Source organism: Anoplophora glabripennis, unplaced genomic scaffold (assembly GCF_000390285.2).
Source record: "Anoplophora glabripennis isolate ALB-LARVAE unplaced genomic scaffold, Agla_2.0 scaffold584, whole genome shotgun sequence".
Classification (NCBI taxonomy): domain Eukaryota; kingdom Metazoa; phylum Arthropoda; class Insecta; order Coleoptera; family Cerambycidae; genus Anoplophora; species Anoplophora glabripennis.
Genome location: NW_019416664.1, coordinates 187,306 through 208,004, shown reverse-complemented (window position 1 = coordinate 208,004; position 20,699 = coordinate 187,306). Strand labels below are relative to the sequence as shown.

Sequence of the window (20,699 nt, the reverse complement as noted above, 5' to 3'; positions counted from 1 at the left end):
GGATTGTGTGCAAAATTTTGATGTACCACTGTGTTCAAAAAATGAGATGAATTACTTATTTAAAATTCGCGGGTATTATGAAAGCATACAATTATTTTTTGTAGGTTGGTAGTACTGTCCTTGATATATATGCGGAGTTTCAAGTCAATATATTAAATTATTGCAGAGCTACACGAGTTTTTGTAAGCATTAAATTTTGTATGCGGAATAAATATTTTGCCGTGGAAACATTGAGGATAATACAAAAGGCCTTTAATTTTGAGGTTAGGTCACAAAAAAATGTTTACAAAGACTTTAAAGAAGGCGGATAAAGCGTTAAAATCGAACAGCGACGTCAACTGATGAACAACACGTTAATCAAATCAAACACCTTGTGCTCGGAAACCGTCGATTAACAATAAGATACCTTGTTGATACTTTCACTTCACTTGATTTCAAAAGGTTAGGTAAATACCATTTTAAAAGATTTTTTGTGCCTTAGATGCATCAAATCTCATTTAGTTCCAAAAACGCTCAACTTTTTGGAAAAACAGCGTCGCGTTGACATACTTATTTGAAACAATGATTTCTGACTACCAAGACGCCATAAAACGCATGGAGATGAGACTTGGATCTATGCTTACGACCCTGAAACATCCGATCAATCGAGTGAATATCGTGCAAAAGGTGAAGCAAGACCGAAAAAATCACGCCAGTCACTCAAAAATCAAGGTCATGTTGACAGTTTTCTTTGATTATCGTGTAGTGTACCATGAATTTCTTCCAACAGGCCAAACTGTTAACAAGGAATATTATTTGAGTGTTATGCGTCGTTTGCGTGATGCTATTCCGCAAAAGGCCGGAATTATGGACATACAACTCTTAGTTTTTGCATCATGATGATGCATCGGTTCACAGCATTGATTAACTCGAGACCATTTCTCCAAAAATTCAACTCGTGGCGTTCCGCAACCACCGTATTGGCCTGATTTAGCACCGAGTGACTTATGGCTATTCCCTAAACTCAAACGGCCACTCCATGGACGCCGTTTCGATACGATCGAGAAAATAAATGTCGAATCGACGAAAGGCGAAAGCATTGAAGGCCGTACCGGAAAAGGATTTTTCAGACTGTTTCGAGAGTTGGAAAAAACATTGGCATAAGTCCATTGTATCGGATGGGGGAGATCTTTGAGGAAAATCTAAAATATGGCAAAATGTTAAGGTAATCCAAGGACATTAAAACACACATACATGATAAGTCATTCTCAGAAATTTTTTTGTACAACATTTTATGGTATCTCATACAGAAGGAAACTTTACTAGAGAAAAAACCCGAAATTAAGCAAAAATCAGAGTAGGCCTAACACACTGAAATTGTACATACTAAGAAAATTTTCTGAACAATTAATTAAAAATATCAGATTTTTCAAAATATCTAAGATGCACTGGATTTTATGTAGGTATTTAAAATGCTAGATTTTATTTCACGAGCAAGCAAGACTGAATCCTAGAAGTACATTTTTCAATATTAACATTTTTTTTGTCTCTTACAAACGTCATTTGACTTATCCTGGGACGCACTGTATATTCCAAACGGCCTAATTTTTCAAATACAGAGTATTGAAATTTTTTACTTCTGGAAGAATTAGACCTGGCGATTTAAAAGTAAGGGTAAAAATTCATTGAGTTTGCAATATTTTTATGATTGCTTAAACCCTAAAACTTTAGTACATTCATAAAAATTTCATGGTTATTTTGATGTCGTAGTAGGTGCCTAATGTAAAATTATATCATACAAGTACAGTTACAGTAAGCATATAATTTTATACTTTTTGTGTAATTCTCCCAAAATGTAAATTTACATTGTCGATATATGTATATTTACTACACTTAAAATGTAATTTTACTTAGAAACAGGACAATAAATTAGTATTTTTAAGGAGAAAAAATTCTAGGCATTATTATTTTGTTATACACTGTGTCCCAAAATGATGGAACAAAATTCATATTCTTTTTTCCAATTCATGTTTTAAAGAATCCCCGAAACAGGTCAATTAGCGATATAAGATTATACCTACTTTTTTATCATAGTTGTCAAAAATGAAGGAATTAAATGAAAACAATAGTTTAGTACTACTTTTTATTTTATTACAGCAAATGTTCAAAGTGGCCCCCATTAACAATGCACAATGCCCAATTTGGTGTTCAAAGTTATCGGTCGAACTTCTCTGATACGATTTCTGTGTCTGGTCTGTTCATATACACTTTGCTTTTTAGATAGACAACTAGACAAAAAAATAGGTATTACCTTATATCGCTGAATTCATCTTTAGAAGGGCTATTTATACTCTAAAATATAGAGTGTCCAATTAAAAAAAATGTCAGTAATGTTTTAGGTCTGTCAAACACGTCTCACAAAAATAGAAAATATTGCAGAAAAATAACAATTTCTATTTACTAATTGACCTGCTTCACCGATTTTTTAAAATCTGAATTGGAAGAAAAATTTGAATTTTGTTCCATCATTTTGGGACGCAGTGTTTTTTTAGAAAGAATGTATTTTTATATACTTAAATATTTTTGAATAATACTACATATTTTGAACAAGGACATTTATAAAAGAACGTAATAGATAATTACGAATTGTTGGACAAGGCAGTTTTCAATATCTGGGCTGAATACAAAATTGGACTCCGTCTTTTCTATTACGTAACAACCTATTTCTTTGACGCAACTTTGTGTATGTGTATTTATTCAAGAATTGAATATTCAGATTGTTATTTGATGTAATATTCTAACAGTAAAATAGGGAAGCTGTCAAAACGCCACACAAGTGGAGAAAGAACTATTAACTATATTATTTTCATATGCTGGATCATCAATATTATCCAGTACTTATCATCAATTTACCTACTTGGATTGAATTTATTATAGCCACATAATCTGTACCTCATTTAAAAATGTACGGGAAAATACGAGCAATTTTGTAGGAAGTTTAATTTTGAACAACTTTTCTTTGAAATTTGTTTTCGAAAAAATGCATCTTCATTGATATATTGGCAGTTTTTGGTCAAAAACTGTAAAAAATCATATATACAGGGTATTTCTTAAAACGTAAAAAATCCAGTAGCGTATTCTGTAGCCAAAAATAAGGATTTTTTTTTATATTAATGTGGGGCGTCTTAGGACAGCCATTGTTCAGCTACAGCGTGTCAAAAATTAAAGAAAAAATCAGTTTTTAATTTTTAATTTCTAAACCGCTTGAGATAATTTAACCAAACGATGTGCGTATTTAGTATGACAGTAGGTATGAAACATAAAGTTACCAGTTTTAGAAACTTACCAGTGGCAGAGGTGTGGGTATTATCGATCATTATTTGCCAAAACAAATATATTACCCTGTATAATATTACAAGTAAAATAGGTCATCATATGCGCCACTGTACTATCTTCACTTTTTGATTCTTTATACTTTTCTGTATTCTAAACCGATTAACAACAAAATTGATTTATTTGATCAAGTGCATTTTTACGATACTCATTACATTACTTTAAATAATAACAAACTAATTAATTAACAGTGGAATTACTTTACTATGATTTATTATAACAAATGTTGGAAATGACCACCTTCCGCCAAAATACATGTTTCAGATCTTCTTGAAATTGCTGCTGGAACACGTGCAAAAATTCCATTAGTAGCTCTTATCACATCACAACCAGCTATAATTTGTTGACGTAAGTGCTCCTCAGATACAATGTGAACCTTGTAAATTAATGTCTTGAGATGTCCCCAAAAAAAAATCAATAGAGTTCGTATCGGGCGAACTGGGTGGCCACGGCTGACATGGTTCTTGAGCGCCTCGTCCAATCACGTCATTACCAAATCTTTCATTTAAAAATTCACGAGCAGTCAAACTAAAATGTGGAGGAGCCCTGTCGTGCATAACCATATTCTTTCTCTTGGCGCATAGAGAACACCGTCAAATAGTTCAGGTAAAACATTTTCAAGAAAATGTCTGTAGGAGGCACCGGTTAAAGTTCTTGGTAAAAAGTTAGGCCCAACAAGAAAATTTCCAATAATACCCACCCATACATTCAAAGAAAACTGATGTTGAAACGAGATTCCATTATGGCATGAGGGTTTTCATCAGACCATCTCTGGAAAAATTAGCTTCGTCGGTAAAGTCAACATTTTATTCAATTTTTTGCAAAATCCAGTGGCAAAATTGTAGGCAAGCAGGATAATCGTGTGGCAGTAAGGCTTGAACCGTTTGTATGTGATACAGGTTGATGTTTCAGAACGGACCAAACAAATTTATGATTCACATAAAGATTTGCATCGATCTTCCTAATACTAGTATTTGGGTCTTCAATTTCGTTTAGAATAGCTTCTTCCAACGCAGATGTTCTAACACTCAAAGGTTTTCCAGGGATTTCTGAAATGAGCTTGACTTCGAAAGACCTTGAAAAACATTTCTGAACATTCTTGGATTTGGAATTGGATGATTTGTAAATCTTTCGATGTAAATTCGCCTAGCCTCAGTACCATTTCCATCTGCAAAGCCATAAATGTAAACCATATTGGACATAACTTAATCTTTTTAAAAAATAAGCTTAATTTGACAATACACAATATTAAATAAAATTTATTCCGAATGAAAATTCGTGAACAGCACCCTTCGATTTTTCGTGTTGAATAGAAAAACAGTAATTGGGTTCGTTAGAAGTTCCAAATTTTGGATAATAGATGACTTGATTTTAAATGGAATTCTTTGCTAAAATTGATACAAACAGATGCAAAATTTAATTTGTTTTCTATTTTATTAAGGTCTATTAAGGCCTATTTCTTACAGTTTGCGAGATATTGCACGAATTGCAGATATTTTGGCGAATGGAAAATGGATACCACATCCATTTTCTGTTTCTAATAATATTTTAAATAAACATTTTATCAGTCAACTGTGTTTGTAAATGTTCAAACATAAACATGTTGTAAATTGTACATGTTACTGAATATTTCTGAGCAGCATTGAAATTTTAAATAATACATAGATTACATAGACAGTTTTGTTAATACGTTTTTGTATCGTTGTGAAACCTGAAACCACCCTATTGATTGTTATATTATACAATACACCCGAGAGTCTTAGCGAAATGTTGTTGTACTTGAGTACTACTTGCATTAGACAAATGATGTAATGACCATTGCCTTTCTTGCAAATTACTGTAGGGAGAACCATTGCGAAATCGAGAGGAGGAGAAGAAACAAGATGACGGCGTACATCACCGAGTTGTCAGACATGGTTCCTACATGTAGTGCCCTTGCCAGGAAACCTGACAAACTGACCATTCTCAGAATGGCTGTAGCTCACATGAAACAACTCAGAGGTAAGTGCCATCTTCTAAAAATGCCAAAAATTTCGCGCTTGCAAATGTAGCTTATAGTCGGATTAAATACGCCTTTAAATCGAAATTTTGGCCAACTTTGCTGAATTTTTGATATGAGTTAGTTTAAGGTATATTATAACAATAAGTGAGAGTAATTTTTTGTTCAACCCCCGGCCAAGGGTGAAAAAAGATAAAACAAAAGGGTTTTTCAAGATAACTCAAAAAGGGTAAGGGCTAGAAAAAAAGTTTTACAATTCTACATAAAAATGGCCTCTTGACTTTTTCTTGTACTATTAAAATTAACAGAGTTAGGGAGGCTAGAAGTTAAGGGAAGATTTCAGAAATTTAAAAAAATCGTAAGAGAAAAATGAATGAATTTTGTAAATTTTCTTTCAATCTACTCTAAAAAAAAATGTAACTATTCTTTCCAGTCAAATAGATATAATTTTTAATAAGAAAGTTATAACAATTTCAAATTTTTAATCGTTAATTTTAATGATGTAACAAAACTAAAACAATTTTTTTCTATACTAATCGATTGATTATTTAAAATAATGAAAAGTTGCCTTCGAATTTTTTTTCACCCTTGTTTTTTAGACAGATACAAATATATTTACCTTTTTACCTTTTAAATATTATTTAGCTCCTACGACACTGCCAAGATAAAGATGCTGCTACTTTTTGCTGCTTTTCAGGAAGTCTACCGCTACTTTATAAATACTGGTGAAAAGACTAATGTAGGTAGGTTTTTTACAACAAAATGTATTATACCCCACATCTGAAAAATTTACAAAAAAATTACTACGATTTTTCAGTAAATATACCGCTACTTTACAAATATTGGTGCAAAGATTAATAATGTTGCCAGCTTACACACGGGTCAGATTTGGTCTGTACAATTTCAACTACCTATGATGACAATATGTTGCGGGTTACGGGTTGCCTATATATGTGAGATGACACCTTAGATTAGGGTCACACTAAAGTGTCTATAAGGTATAAGCCTATTGGTAGGTATATAGGAAACATAAGACGGGGCAATCTATATTTTTTTAAATTTGTGTTTGGATCACAATTTGTGGTGGCATCTATGATTTCTGCACAGAAATTTTCGATAATATCGAGAAATAGGGAGCTTTATGCCATTAGAAAGACCGTCAAATGAGCTCTTCAAAAATATATTATAACTACATGATACTTATCGTTTACGGTTTTCAAGATATTACATATTTATTGTTAATAGGTATGAAACATTACTATAGTAAGCCATGAAATGTTCATTTGTTAAAAATCGTATTCCTAATTAAAAATATTTAATTTCATATATTTCATTCAATATTTTACTTATTTGTTGAAAAAAATATATTTTCTTTAAAAATATCTCATGTTTCATGACAATACAGTAATAATAATAATAACTACGTAATATTTTGAAAACCGTAAAAGACAATTGTCATGTATGATATATTTTTGAAAAGCTCATACAGGGTATTCCATTAAAAAAAAAAAGTTAGGCATGCATCTCGGAAACGAGNGATACCTTAAAGCACAAAAAAGTTATGTCGTTTTTAACACATTCAATCTACTGCAGCTAGCGCCCTCTATGAACTTTAACCAAAATGTGAACAGATTTCAATTCCTCTACTCAACAAACTCCAATCCCCAAAATTTTGTGAGGATATTTGCATTTGTTAAGGAATAAATTAAAAAAAAACTGAAATAATATTTTACATTTAACACTCTGTATCTTTTTAACTATCAACTTTTGGACTAAGGTAAGTTCGGCTAAATCGCAATATTTTTACTTGGGGAATCTACCCATGAATTTTGGCCCATTACGTCGCGACCACCCTGTATACTATTCGATTGATTATTTAAAATAGTGAAAAGTTGCCTTCGAATTTTTTTTTACGTTGGTTTCTTAGACAGCTACAAATTTATTTACCTTTTTATCTTCTGAATTTTATTTAGCTCCTACGACAAAAAAATCACGTTCGCTTTGTCGCACCATGGTACCGAAGTCGTGGACATCGCTATTGTCAATGCGCGTGCGTTAGTAAACGTGTGTTTCTTTGAATTATTCTAAGCTCAATATCCAATATCCATTGTTAATTTCAAAAAGGTAAATTTTAATGAGGACTAATATTTTTGTTGATTAAATTTTGTAGAGTTCGATATTTTTACGCATTATTGTCTATGTAAAACGTGGAAATTTATTTATTAATACTTGTAGACTTGTAGTTTGAATTATATTAATAATAACATAGTGATAACAATAACATAAATATATATCATATAATTTTTTGTCCAAAATGTCGTGGAATATGATCGTTTGTGCCTAATATTTGAGAATTACTGAGAGAATTGGCAACGTGGGCTCCCCGCGAAGACGTCGAAACAGGACTTCGGGCCCCACGTCGAGCGCAACGTCGCCGAATATGACCTAAATTATTGGTAAGATCGACATGGGCCCTCGCCTCGATGGAGACATCGGAAGTTCTATTTGAGCTCGCGTTAGTAAACCTGCGTTTCTTTGAATTATTCTAAGTTTTTTTTTTAATCGCGAAAAACTAGCCCAAAAACACGGAAAATCTTCAAATTTCGCGATTTAAAAAAAACTGAAGGGTGATGGAGCAATTTTGACTCCGGATTCGGTTTCAGCGCGTCAAAATATATAAGGATAGGTGGGTATAGTCTCTGGTATTTTCAACTTTTTTTTTTGTGGGTCTGTGTTATTTATGTAAAGTAAATATTATTGTTGGTATTGTTACCTTTTATACATGGGTCATCACAAAGCAGTTTATCTCGACAACAACCGGGTCATTAGTCAGAAATTAAGAGGGTATATGAAACAAATATCAAAGTTACTGCTCTGTCAATAAAAAAACAAATAAATAGGTAACTCACCGGGGAGTTACACTCCCCCTAACTTTAGAATTCAAGGTATATCCTTTCATAAGTTTCCATTATATTAATTAGCAAATATGTATAATTCTTTCTTCAACAACTAGCTATTACCTGAAATGAGTCGAGGCTCCCCCGGACGCCAACTAGTTACCCTCTCAACTACCAGGTGTGTGAGTTATATTATTATGCCACCTACCTCAACACCACCCAGTATGTGTCAATCGAAGCGCAGGTAAGACCCCGTAGAACATGCAAGGCACACTTCGAATGAACCACAGCCATTAAGACCGAGAACACGTGGCGCGCCCTGGGGTTTTCATAAACATAAACGAGTATGGCATATTACTCACAAATTCACAATTCATCAAACAAAATGTATTCAAGCTAGCACACAACCAACCAACAATCAACCTTATTTGGGCGCTGGCCAGGCACCACTGTCACAAGGAAGACCCCCTCTCTTAGTTTCGGCATCCCAGGTTACATTTTGGTACTCATAAATTACATTATCTCAAGAGTAAATAAACACTTGGCTGGCGCATTCTGTGTGAACAGCTGAGGTTTGATTCAAAGCAACCACGAGTTTTCATTAAATAAAAAATATATTGATTACTGTTATTACAATACTTTAAAAATAAACAAGTGTTACATTAGTAGACATTTTATTGCACTTTATAACTGGGATGGGTAACAAAAAAGTAACTCGAAAGAAGTAACGCTAAGTTGGCAAATTGCAAAACGTGTTTTTTTTTTCACTTTTTTACTACCCACGAAAATTTAGATGACCTATTGGAATATTAGTTATTTGATGTTGTAGGAAATTAAATTACTATAATTTAAGGATCTAAAGTCATAGTACACCAATTTGTTATCTGTAAAATAAATGTTAAACCTGAAAAAATCAGTTTCCGAAAATTGCACATGATTACTGCAAAAAGCAATTGATGTTGATGAAATTTATGGAAAATATGGTCAATTCAAAGATTAACATGTGTGCAAAAGGCCCATTAGATTGACTTTGAAATTGCTTCTCCAGCTATAAGTCCCTTCGAAGTAGGGTTTCTGGTCGAGACTTCTCGAAGCGAGAATTCCCGGGAAATCTGGCCTTACTCGAGACGAGAAAAAAGTGTCGAGAAATCGAGAAATCGAGAAATTTAAGAATCACGCGTGTCTTAAGTTCTTGACTGGAGTTCGTTTCACTCATGCGTTCAATTCGTTTCTCGACAAATAACTGAGCGGTTAAAGTGGTTTCTCTACCAGCTCATGATTTATTTATTTTAAGTTTTTAAGGCTTTAGTTTACTTTGATGTTTTTTTTTTTTAATGTACAGGGTGATTCACTATATTTTGACCCCCCTTTAACTTTTTTGTTTTAAGAGTTATAAAAAAATGTGAAATACAAAAGTTGCACGATTTTTTATGAAGTTTTCGAAAATGATAGTAGAAAAACAAATGAAGTTCAAACAAAATGGCCGCGGATGTTAACTTTGTTAATTTAAATGGAACACCCTGTATATTTTTACATATTTGGATAGAACGTTCCTTGTCGAGCATAGTCATATAGGGTTTGTTGGGTCCATCTCTAATAATAGGCGAGATAATATTAAAAAACGAAATGATGTTTTTTTATTAAGAAAATAAGACATCTTGTAATTGTTAGACCTCTTTCAGGCATTTCTGCCTTTTTTCCAATTACGTAAGGATTTAGATTTAGTTGTAATATATTTTGACATATCGGACATTGATATAGTCCAAAATGCGTATAGGTATTTTAAGTAAATCTCACTAATTAGACCGTGTGAGGCCAATTACTCATGGACAATCTTATATATGGTAGGTCGTGACAGTGACAGGTAGTAATGTCATGATAACATTGTTATTGTTTGACAGTTTGTATTAGTATTTAATTAAAATGGGTTACACAGAAGTAGAAAATTGAAATATTATTAGGAATTAAAATAAACTATGGAGAATATCTTAACTACTCTATCTTAATTCCTATAATATTTAAATTTTCTACTTCTGTGTAACCCATTTTAAATAAATAATAATACAAACTGTCAAACAATAACAATGTTGTCATAATATTACCTGTCACTGTCACGGCCTACCATATAACATTGTCCATGAGTAAATAAGCCCCTCACGGACTAATTAGTGCGATTTAGTTAAAATACTTATACCCATTTTGGACTATATCAATGTTCGATATGTCAAAATATATTGCAAATAAATCTAAATCCTTACGTAATTGGAAAAAAGGCAGAAATGCCCGAAAAACGTCCAACAATTACAAAATATTTTATTTTCTTAATAAAAAACGTTCTTTTCGTTTTTTAATATTATCTCGCTTATTGTTAGAGATGGACCCAACAAACCATATATGACTGTGCTCGACAGGGAACGTTCTATCCAAATGTGTAAAAATATACAGGGTGTTCCATTTAAATTAACAAAGTTAACATCCGCGGCCATTTTGTTTGAACTTCATTTGTTTTTCTACTATCATATTCGAAAATTTCATAAAAAATCGTGCAACTTTTGTATTTCACATTTTTTTATAACTCTTAAAACAAAAAAGTTAAAGGGGGGGTCAAAATATAGTGAATCACCCTGTACCTAGTTATAAGTCTGTGTAGAAATTTTATTATAAGCAGATACCTAATGTTGAAGTGATAAATTAATAGGAAGAACGCTTCTGTATCTTTAAATTAAAGCTTTTTTTTTTTTAAGATTTCTTCGGTTAAATTCCTTATTTACTATTTATTTAATTAAAAGACTGCATGATTAATGATTATTAATAATTATTATTGGAAGAAAACTACGATTCAAAAACATTGAAATAAACATAAGTATATTGAAAGTGTTTAATAAAAAAACAAGTTAAAGGTTTTTAAGAAGAAACTCAAAGTTTAATTTAGTTTTGTTAGTAGAAGTAGAAACATAAGTAATTAATAAAAATACTGAATAAATAATAAATGTTAATGATGATTGTTAAGTATAATAGCATGTTTATATTTCGCATTGCAATACCAAAATTATGACTTTTTTAAGTTTTAGAAATTTCTCGAGAATTCGAGAATTCCCGGGAATTCCTAGTCGAGAATTCTCGAGACCCGAGAAAAAAAATAGGCCGAGAAATCAGAAACCCTACTTCGAAGAAAATGAGCCCAAAAAGAATGTTTTAGTCTTAACCCTGCCCCCGGAATAGTCATTTGAAAATGGGCCTGTTTGCAAAAATGGGATAAATAAATGGAATTTTGCAAAAACTATTTGACCGATCGAGCCCATCTTTTGCACATCTCTTAAGGATATAAAAACTCACATTTTGGGAAAGTTTGGTAACATTTTATTAATTATTAAAAAATGTAATGACAATTAAAGAAAAAGCACTTTTTCCGTTTAATGTTGCAATAACATTTTTGTTTATAAAGTAATTTTAACTTATAAAGTATCATTTTAAAGATAAGTTTCTCTAGATCAAATCGTCTGTTGAACTTTTTTGCTAAGATTAATAGTTTTTTTACAATAACGCGTAGAACGAAAAATGACGAATTTGTGCCTATTTGTTGATGATAATGACAATGACGCTATCCTTTTTTCATTACCCATTTGATGAGACGCCTTTTGTATTATCATTCCCAAGACTTTCCAACAATAAAATCACGCCCAGTAATTTTCACGAGTTCTCCATGATTTTTCACCTTTATTTCTTGATCTGTAGGGGCCTTTGCCTGACCCAGAGATAATTTGTTTATAACGCTGTTTTGTACGTCCTACTTTGTTAGCTGTAAAGGGCAACTTAATTTCAACTTTTTCAAATTTTCCTTTTTCGATACGTTTCTGTGGATCAATAAGAGAACCTATATCTACGATATTAACTTCTAAAATTAACGTTTGATAATTAGTTGGAAGAAACGAACGAAACTAATTAACAAATAGTTGAAGGAACAATTTCACGGTCAATCGAATCGGCCTTTGGGACACATCTTGATCTTGGGATTGATCGTCTTTTCCATAAATTTTATCAACATCCACTCCTTTCCGCAATAATAATGCGCAATTTTTGAAAGTCGATTTTTCCGCGTTCGACCTTTATTATATAGTTAACAAATAGGTGAAAAGTGACTTCGGGTACCTTAAATTATAGGTAATTTAATTGCCTACAACATAAAATAAGAAATTTTCCGATATGTCGTCTAGATTTTCATGGACAGTAAAAAAAGTGAATGAACACGTAATTTTGCAACTTATTTGCAATTTGCCAACTTAGCGTCACTTCTTTCAAGTTACTTTTTTGATATCATTCTACATACCCTTTCCCGACATAAAGTGCAATAATATGTCTAGTAATAATTTTTTTGCGTTCAAATTTTAATTCGACTGGAGTATGATAGCTTCAAATCAACCCTCAATTGCTGCAAACACACACCTCATGTCTCTACCACACCGATTCGTATACCAGTTTAGTGATTGTTTGCCTCAACTTCAACACCCTGTCTCTCGGAAATAGTTGACATTTCAAAATAAGATTATAAAACAAAACCCCCTTATTCTTAGTAGTTCTACCCTTTCCTTATTTTTTTCACAATAAAACTGGAACACTGTATAATCAACTAATAGAAAATTAGAGAATGTAATACCTTAAAATTTAAGATAAATTGAGATTGTAACATAACAGTGAGATACATTATGTAATATTTTTACAAAATTAATTTTAAATGTTGAAGGAACCACGTATTTTTCTTTATAAATACCGTAACCTGAAGCAGTCTTAAAGATACAGTTAACACATACCATAGTGTAGTTTAAAATTTTCTAAAATTATACCAAACTAAGTTGATAGTTAAGTATTTAGTGGCATAGCTGTCACAATAATATAATATTCAGTCGATAACGGTATAACACCGTACTATGGCTACACGGCTTTGCACAGAACGATGCTATCGCTGTTAGTTATGGGCCACAGAATATCTACTCTCGCTAACTGGGATTAATGTCCTTATTAAGCCTACCCATATGCGTTTCGCCAGTGATATTTTTCTACTACAAAGAAGTGTCGTATTTGTTACGATTAGAGTTTGATATCTTTGTGCGGTGTCAGTGGCGGTGATGCCCTAGCCCTAGATCATAGTAACTGCCAAAAAAGTGCTAAGTTGGTATTCTGGAAAACAATTATATACATGGTGATCCGATCCATTAACGGTACGGAGCGGCTGTACATAGGAAACTAGACTTACTACGATTATGGGGTACAAATACGGCCTAAAGAAATTGATTTAAAATATTTTCAAGTTAGTAACTGCACCGCTAGGGGGCGCAACGGCTATAGTGTTATAGAAAACTGTCGTTTTTCGAAAAACCTATATCGTGGCATTTAAAGGTAAAGGGATTACCTTTTAGGGAAAAATATTGAAAATGCCCTCGATTTATTAGGCTGCTCTCAGGGAACGTTTAAACCTCGGTTTTTTCCATTATTTTCGATTGCCACTATTTTTCCTCATCTGACTATTAAAAAATACAATTTTTTTCAGAAAGTAAGTTAAAAAATCTTCGATTTCCATTTTGGTAAAATTTATTTGGCCTATTATGTCTTGAGTGATTGGCATTCGAACAGTTCAGTGTTCATAAATTTAGTTTCTAACAGTGTTGTATCAAATTAATTCATTCATTCAAGTTCATTTAAAAAAATATTTTTATTAAAGTATGCATTAAATGTTGGATAATTTATTAAAGTTTTAGACTGAAATACACAAATGTTTGGTTTTTAAAGATTTTTTTGGACGGTTACCATCTCAAACAATCTAAATATTTCGTTATAGCAACGGATATTTATCCCGAGATTGAAGCATGAATATGTTTTTATGTAGGAGTAATAGTTTTAGAGAAAACATAACCTGTCCTTACCTCATAATCGAGTTCAAAATCTTTTTCTCTGAAATAACTGATTTAATGTATGAAATAAATTATAAACTAGAGTTTTCTTCATACCGATTTGGATATAAGGATACTACATTCACTTTACAGATGAAATGGCTATATTGGGGAAAATATATATTTCTGAGTATATTATTTTTATTTTTCTAATTTTGAGAATAGGTAGGATCCAATCTGAATGAATGCATTTTCTACTCGAAGTCATACTTGAGCTACAATTACCGTTCAATTAGAGACATTAATATTACGCTGAAAAATGAAGTCTCGTATAATTTAATTTATCACACAAACAAGAAAAAAGTTCCATGGAAAGTTTAAAATTTATATCATACATTAAATCAGAGAAAAAGATTTTGAACTCGATTATGAGGTAAGGTCAGGTTATCTTTTCTCTAAAACTATTACCCCTACATAAAAACAAATTCATGCTTCAATCTCGGGATAAATATTCGTTGCTATAACGAAATATTTAGATTTTTTGAGACTTACCTTTTAAGTAAAAATTAAGTAAGTCCAAAAAAAATCTTTAAAAACCAAACATTTGTGTATTTCAGTCTAAAACTTTAATAAATTATCCAACATTTAATGTATAGGTACTTTAATAAACATATTTTTTTAAATAAACTTGAATGAAAACGGACAATAATTTGATAGAAACTGTTAGAAACTAAATTTATGAACACTGAACTTTTCGAATGCCAGTCACTCAAGATATAATAGGTGAAATAAATTTTACCAAAATGGAAATTTAAGGTTTTTTTAATCTACTTTCTGAAAAAAAATGTATTTTTTAATAGTCAGATGAGGAAAAATAGTGGCATTCGAAAAAAATTGAAAAAACCGAGGTTTAAACGTTCCCTGAGAGCAGCCTAATAAATCGACCTTTACCTTTAAAATACTGCTTGCTAAACCTTTTTATCTTTTTTCTATCCAGAGTTCTATGATTTTGACACTAAAGTAGTTCCAATCGTTCATAGTGCGGCGTCTACCGTTGCACAGGAAAATAATATTTTTATTCCCATATCATAAAAATAAATTTTATTAATAGTTCCTTAAAATGAGTCGTCGTTTCTTGAAATCTATTAAGGCATTTAGAAGTTATGACAATTTAAAAATTTCAAGTTGTCTCCCTTCATACTGGCGTTGCTATGGTAACAAAAAAAGAATTTAAACAACACATATAAAACATAAAACACACCACAGAAATGAGACAACCCCCAAATCCAAAAGCCAAAGGCTTGTGCGGAAGGGGGCTACACTTGAAAAAACGCGGACAAACACCCATTATCCATCGACATTGCCAGTGCCGACACCGGGGATCGAACCCGGACCAGAGTAGGCAGCCTAGCCGAAAAATGCTTGCCACCGCACTCTCGACCGACTGCGCTACCGTGGCGATATGAAGGGTTTAACAGTGTATTTAAAAAGTGTATTTTCAACTTAGATTGTATAAGCGGAATTTCGAAAAAACGAAAATTTTTTGCCGCAGTTGAACCCTATAGCGGTGATTTACAAACTGTAAAATATTTTAAATCAATTTCTTTTGGCCTCATTTGTTAATAGATTGTTTACCCCACAATCGTAGCACGTATGATGAAATAATAATTTGCAGTATATTTTTGTTTCTCAAAAATTAGCAGGCTTTGTTAGGGTTAATTTTTTGAGATGCGTAAATAGAAGTTTCCTTTTCCTATACTTTTCCAAATTCCTCCTTTCGTTCACAACTAATCGTTTTATGGGATTGGCGTCGGCGTTTTTGAAGCCTTTTTTATGCTTTGATTACTGTGAGAACTTTTTTGGATCCGCAGCACAGGGATTAAAATTAAAAATTTCCCGTCAACAATTTGCTCGACAGCATGGACAGTGGCCAAACCACTTATTTTTTTTTAATATTCCTTAAACATTGTACTTTTGCAGTTCACTGCAGAAAATGAGCAAGGGATAAACATAAATATAATAGTGTCGTGTAATATGATCTTGGTGTATGTAGTGTTTGATCGACATGGGTCCGCGGTGGAGACATCGGAAGTTCGAATCGAGCCCCACGTTGGGCGCCATGTTGAGATATATGATCGTTTGTGCCTAATATTTGAGAATTGTAATGAGATTCAACAACCTGGGCTCGTCGCGAAGACGTCGAAGCAGAGCTTCGAGCCCCACGTTGAGCGCCATGTCGTGATATATGATCTGAATTATTGGTTTCCCTGCCCTGGGTCCGCGATAGAGACGCACGGAGTTCAAATGAATCGTCACTTGGGACGCCAGGTCGCAGCAGATTCTCAAGCGACTGTGGTCTGTGGTGGATATGACCTACAGACGTGGTGTCTAGGACACGAGCTCGTGGGGGAGATCTCGACGACGATGGTCAAGCCCCACGTCGAGCGCCGTGTCGGGTTAGACTTTCTAAATAGGGACCACTTAGGCGGTGATCGAATGTTCGGGGGAAATCATGAGAGTGGACGGGCGATGTATCAGAATTGCTTAGATGGAAAGAGCCGGCTACGTCACCTACGACATATGTGGGCTAAGGGGTTTTCGCATGCCATGGTACCCGAACGAGATGCGCATTGCTCCTGTACCTGGGTACCATTTCGTAGAAATGCTGTGTGTACTGTATCGCCGTCGCCAACGGTTCCACGTTCCTGGACACCCGATATCGGAGGTAGGCCGACATCGGGGTCGAACCGCGAACCGTGGTTGGGCTCATGGGATTCCCCGGACCCTGCCAGTTGATACGTAGATATAACCTCGTCCCGAGTATCTGTGGGTGACCCACTTCGTAGTAACTCATTCATGGTATAACTATAAATTTATTTCTTTATATCATGTAACTCATTCGTGCTACTCGGCCTCGTGAGTGCGTCGTGAGGGGTGGTCGAGGCGGTATCGATAACTCGCGTAGCAGCGGACCTCAACGCGTACGGCGCTGTGGCTGCGCCGTGCCGCGTACTTCCACGAGCTACCACCTTCGGTCCCTTCGACTCTTCACGCAACATCGAGATAGCGTTGGGGAAGGAGGCCATTTCCTCTTTCACCCGGAGTGTCGGAAGATCTTTCGCCGGCAAACAGACGTGAGAGCAGTCCGCGCAACCGCTGGTCTCTCCAGATGGGGACGAGATCTCGTCCAGCTCAGTCTTGATCATATAATCACGATCTGATTTATTTGTTGTACCTTCGAGGGCACCAATCCTCGTAGCACTAGATGTCGCGTCGCAGGGATACATCTTACCCCGTACGACAATGTCGGAACAAGCTCTTTTGCTCCGAAAGTCTTGTACCTGACTGACTACCTTAAATGTGAGTTTCTCGAGGGAGCCCTGTGAAGCAAGGACAACTTCTGCTAAATTTTGAGTACGCCGCCGCAATGACTTGCGTCCTATTGCTTTGTGCCCGTAGGTCGCAAAGAAAATGCCTCGTAGGGGTTTGACGAGGAAGGTTGCCTCGACGAGTGACCGCCTAGAGGTTTGACGAGGAAAGTTGGCAGATTTGCAGATCTCGATTGAGTCTGAATGATAGGACTCGTAGGAGCCTATGTGTGTGCCCTGTACCAAGGTGCGGGTCTCTCGATGAAGCCGGCACAATCGGAGTCAAGGTCTTCGTCGTAGGTTCTCAGCCTCGGACGGTATGCAGGTCTCTGGAGAAGCCTGAAATGTATCGCTGTTCAGGCTGGGCTACCTCGGGCGGTACGCAGGTCTCTGGAGGAGCCTGGGGTATCGCTGTGTCGATGCAGGAGGCTATCGCACAGGATCTTCGTCTGAGGTGGTCAGTCTCGGACGCTATCGCAGGTCTCAAAAAGAATCCTGGAATTTACCGCTGTTTCTATGCAGGGGGCTATCGAACAGGGTCTTCACCTCAGGCTAGGCTACCTGGGGTGGTATGTTTCGTGAAGCGAGTAGTGGTTGCTAAGCACTATTAATGGCCGCGTCAAGGAATGGCAGCCTTGACGGGAGCCTCGTGAAGCGAGCCTGTGAGCTATAAGCTCCAAAAGTTATTGAGTTTGATGACAGGGTTTTTTCAATCAAACCGTGGAAGATATGTTAAAAGATTTATTAGACAGTAAAGACGGACAATAAGTGCTCTTAATTAACATATACAAGACATTTACCATAGAATATCGTTTGTTACAATTCGCTCTATATCGCTTCTATCGCGCTATGTACTCCCATTTGAAGAACTGCAAATGTCGGAAGTAGACGTTTGATCGCTTTCCTCCGATCTCCATACTTTTGGCGGAACGTTCGTGAATCGTTCGCCAAAATTTCCAGTAAAAAGCGCTTGTCGTCGCTGTCGACGTCGGATCTCGTTCCCCTCTGACCTCTCCGGGTAGTTGATGTCGGTATCGGGGATTTTGGAGTTTTCTCCCATTTTGAGAAAACTACCCGCGGTCTCGGCTTAGGCTACCGATCATTGCATCTAACCGCCAGAGCGGTGGGACCCACAGAAGACGGTTCTTTCGGCCCAAAGACGGGGAAATTGGAAACATCGGTGAAATTTCCCCGTCTTCGTAAAAGGGCTTACTGGATGGATCTGGTTCAGAAGTGGTATGTAGATGCACGATACGGAGTAGTACCGTGGTTGGAGGGTTCGGCCGAGATCGCGCGGACACTTTCGGCGGCAGCTAGGAAAACGTGAAAACCTATTATGGCTTAGCTGGCCGTTAGTAGTCGCACGATTCGGCTCGAATTTGGATATGATAACCACCTAGGGATTATCTAGCGTGGTTTTGAGGTTCGGCCGAGATCGAATGAGCGGAACGGCTAAAAACGCGGAAAACGTAAAATCCGCGTTTCCCCGTATAACGGCGTTTTAGCTCATCCGATTCGGACGAAAGTTTAGGGAGATAATGCCAGCGACTTGAGGAGTGCTGCATTAAATTTTGGCACAGATCGCTCAACAACTTTTCGAGTTATTGACGATAGCGTCCTTGACCAATTCGAAAGGTTAGTAAAAATATAGATGGTAGTTTCCAAATAACGCCCTGAAGCGTCCCGGGGTTCGTCTGCAGGTTGCGAGAGTCGCTGTAGTGGATACTGAGCGCAGGCAAGGCAAACCCAGGCGAGATCGGCCGCGATGCTGGTGACATTGGTTGGGTTCATGAATTTTTGTTATTTTTTACCTGTTTTTTGAGGTTAGGAAATTCCTGTGATGTGATAGCTCAATTCTGACACCGGATTCGTGATCAGGAGGCAAAAATACTTCAGATAACATATGTCGCATGAAAAGTACATACAACTTTTCTTTTTTTTGTGTGGCTGTGTTATCTGAATACTGTGTATAAATCCGCCAACTTATCACACAAAAAAATGTTTATTGAGTCTGAAGGTCAGACTATGTCTACGACATGTTTTCGGGGTCGCTGCATCCGAATCCGTAATCCATTTAGCCCCATCTCGTCAGGTGTTACCGATAACCCCATATAGCCTCATAACTTAAACTGTCCAGTTCTATTACACACAATGGTCCTGTAAAGAGAGCTGTGCACCCACAATAACGCCATAATTCTATACATTCAACCTCAAACCTCCTAACCCCATGACCATGTATATTCCCATAGCCGCATAACCGATAAATCCAATAACCACGTTACTTAGTAGTAACGCTTTCGCACCCTTACTAGTCGCCTATTCTGGGCATTCGAAACCCTGTCTCGTACGTCTTCCACCTGTGCCTGCCATGATGGCATGAAAGCCAGGGACTGTATATTCACGACGATAAATAATCATATTTATTTATCGTCGTGAGTATGCAGTCAAACGTTGTCGGTGAAATTTGCGGTCACCCTGTATATATCCAGATAATTGTATGTAATAAATATTACTGTTTACTTTCTCAGCCTTCTATTATATCCCTTGCTTACTTTCTGCAATAAACTGCAAAACTGCAATATTTAAGGAATATTTAAAAAAAAAAATCAAGTAGTTTGACCGCTCTCTATGCTGCCGAGCAAATTTTAACGTAAAATTTTGAATTTCAAGCACTGCGCGCCGCGCCGGCTCTGCCGACACCTCTGCATCTATTTACAAGTGTCGCAGTTTACATCAGCGTTTCCATACGATACCACTATGCCCATTAATTCATTGTTACTGTATTGATCCGCCATTTTAGTATGTTTTTCAGCACTTACTAGTGCATGACACAAGCACATTGTCCATTCACAAAAAGAAAACAGTAAAAAGTAAGAGTCTAGAAAAATAAATTAGGTACTTTACTTAAACTTGGGTTTGTATTCATTGTTATGAACTTTAAGCCTCTGTACAGGCGTTAATTGTGAACCAAACATGATTCTGAAAGCGTCTTTGTAATCTTAAAGACGTAATTAAGCGACCTATTAAAAAATATCACCGTTTTTTTGACATTAACATTCTCAAATTGTGCATTAAAAAACCGTGCGTTTTTCGCTTATAAACAATTTGAATAAAATTGTTGCTATTTGTGCTACCTCATCGAAAATAGATACAATGGATAGCTGGCAAAAAAATACAG

The 20,699-nt window shown here is 35.4% G+C and overlaps 1 protein-coding gene across 5 annotated transcripts in view; it reads left to right on the top strand.

Annotated features, from left to right (window-relative positions):
• The window catches only part of LOC108912677 (aryl hydrocarbon receptor nuclear translocator homolog), a 182,073-nt gene that overhangs the window by 109,770 nt on the left and 51,604 nt on the right, over nucleotides 1-20,699 (top strand). For 4 of the 5 annotated variants that reach the window (XM_018717994.2, XM_018717995.2, XM_018717993.1 and 1 more), the window contains one exon: nucleotides 5,213-5,373. In XM_018717994.2, coding sequence (XP_018573510.1) covers nucleotides 5,213-5,373 — 161 coding nt within the window. The remainder of the gene's footprint in view (nucleotides 1-5,212; nucleotides 5,374-20,699) is intronic. The other variant, XM_018717992.1, reaches the window with a different exon arrangement.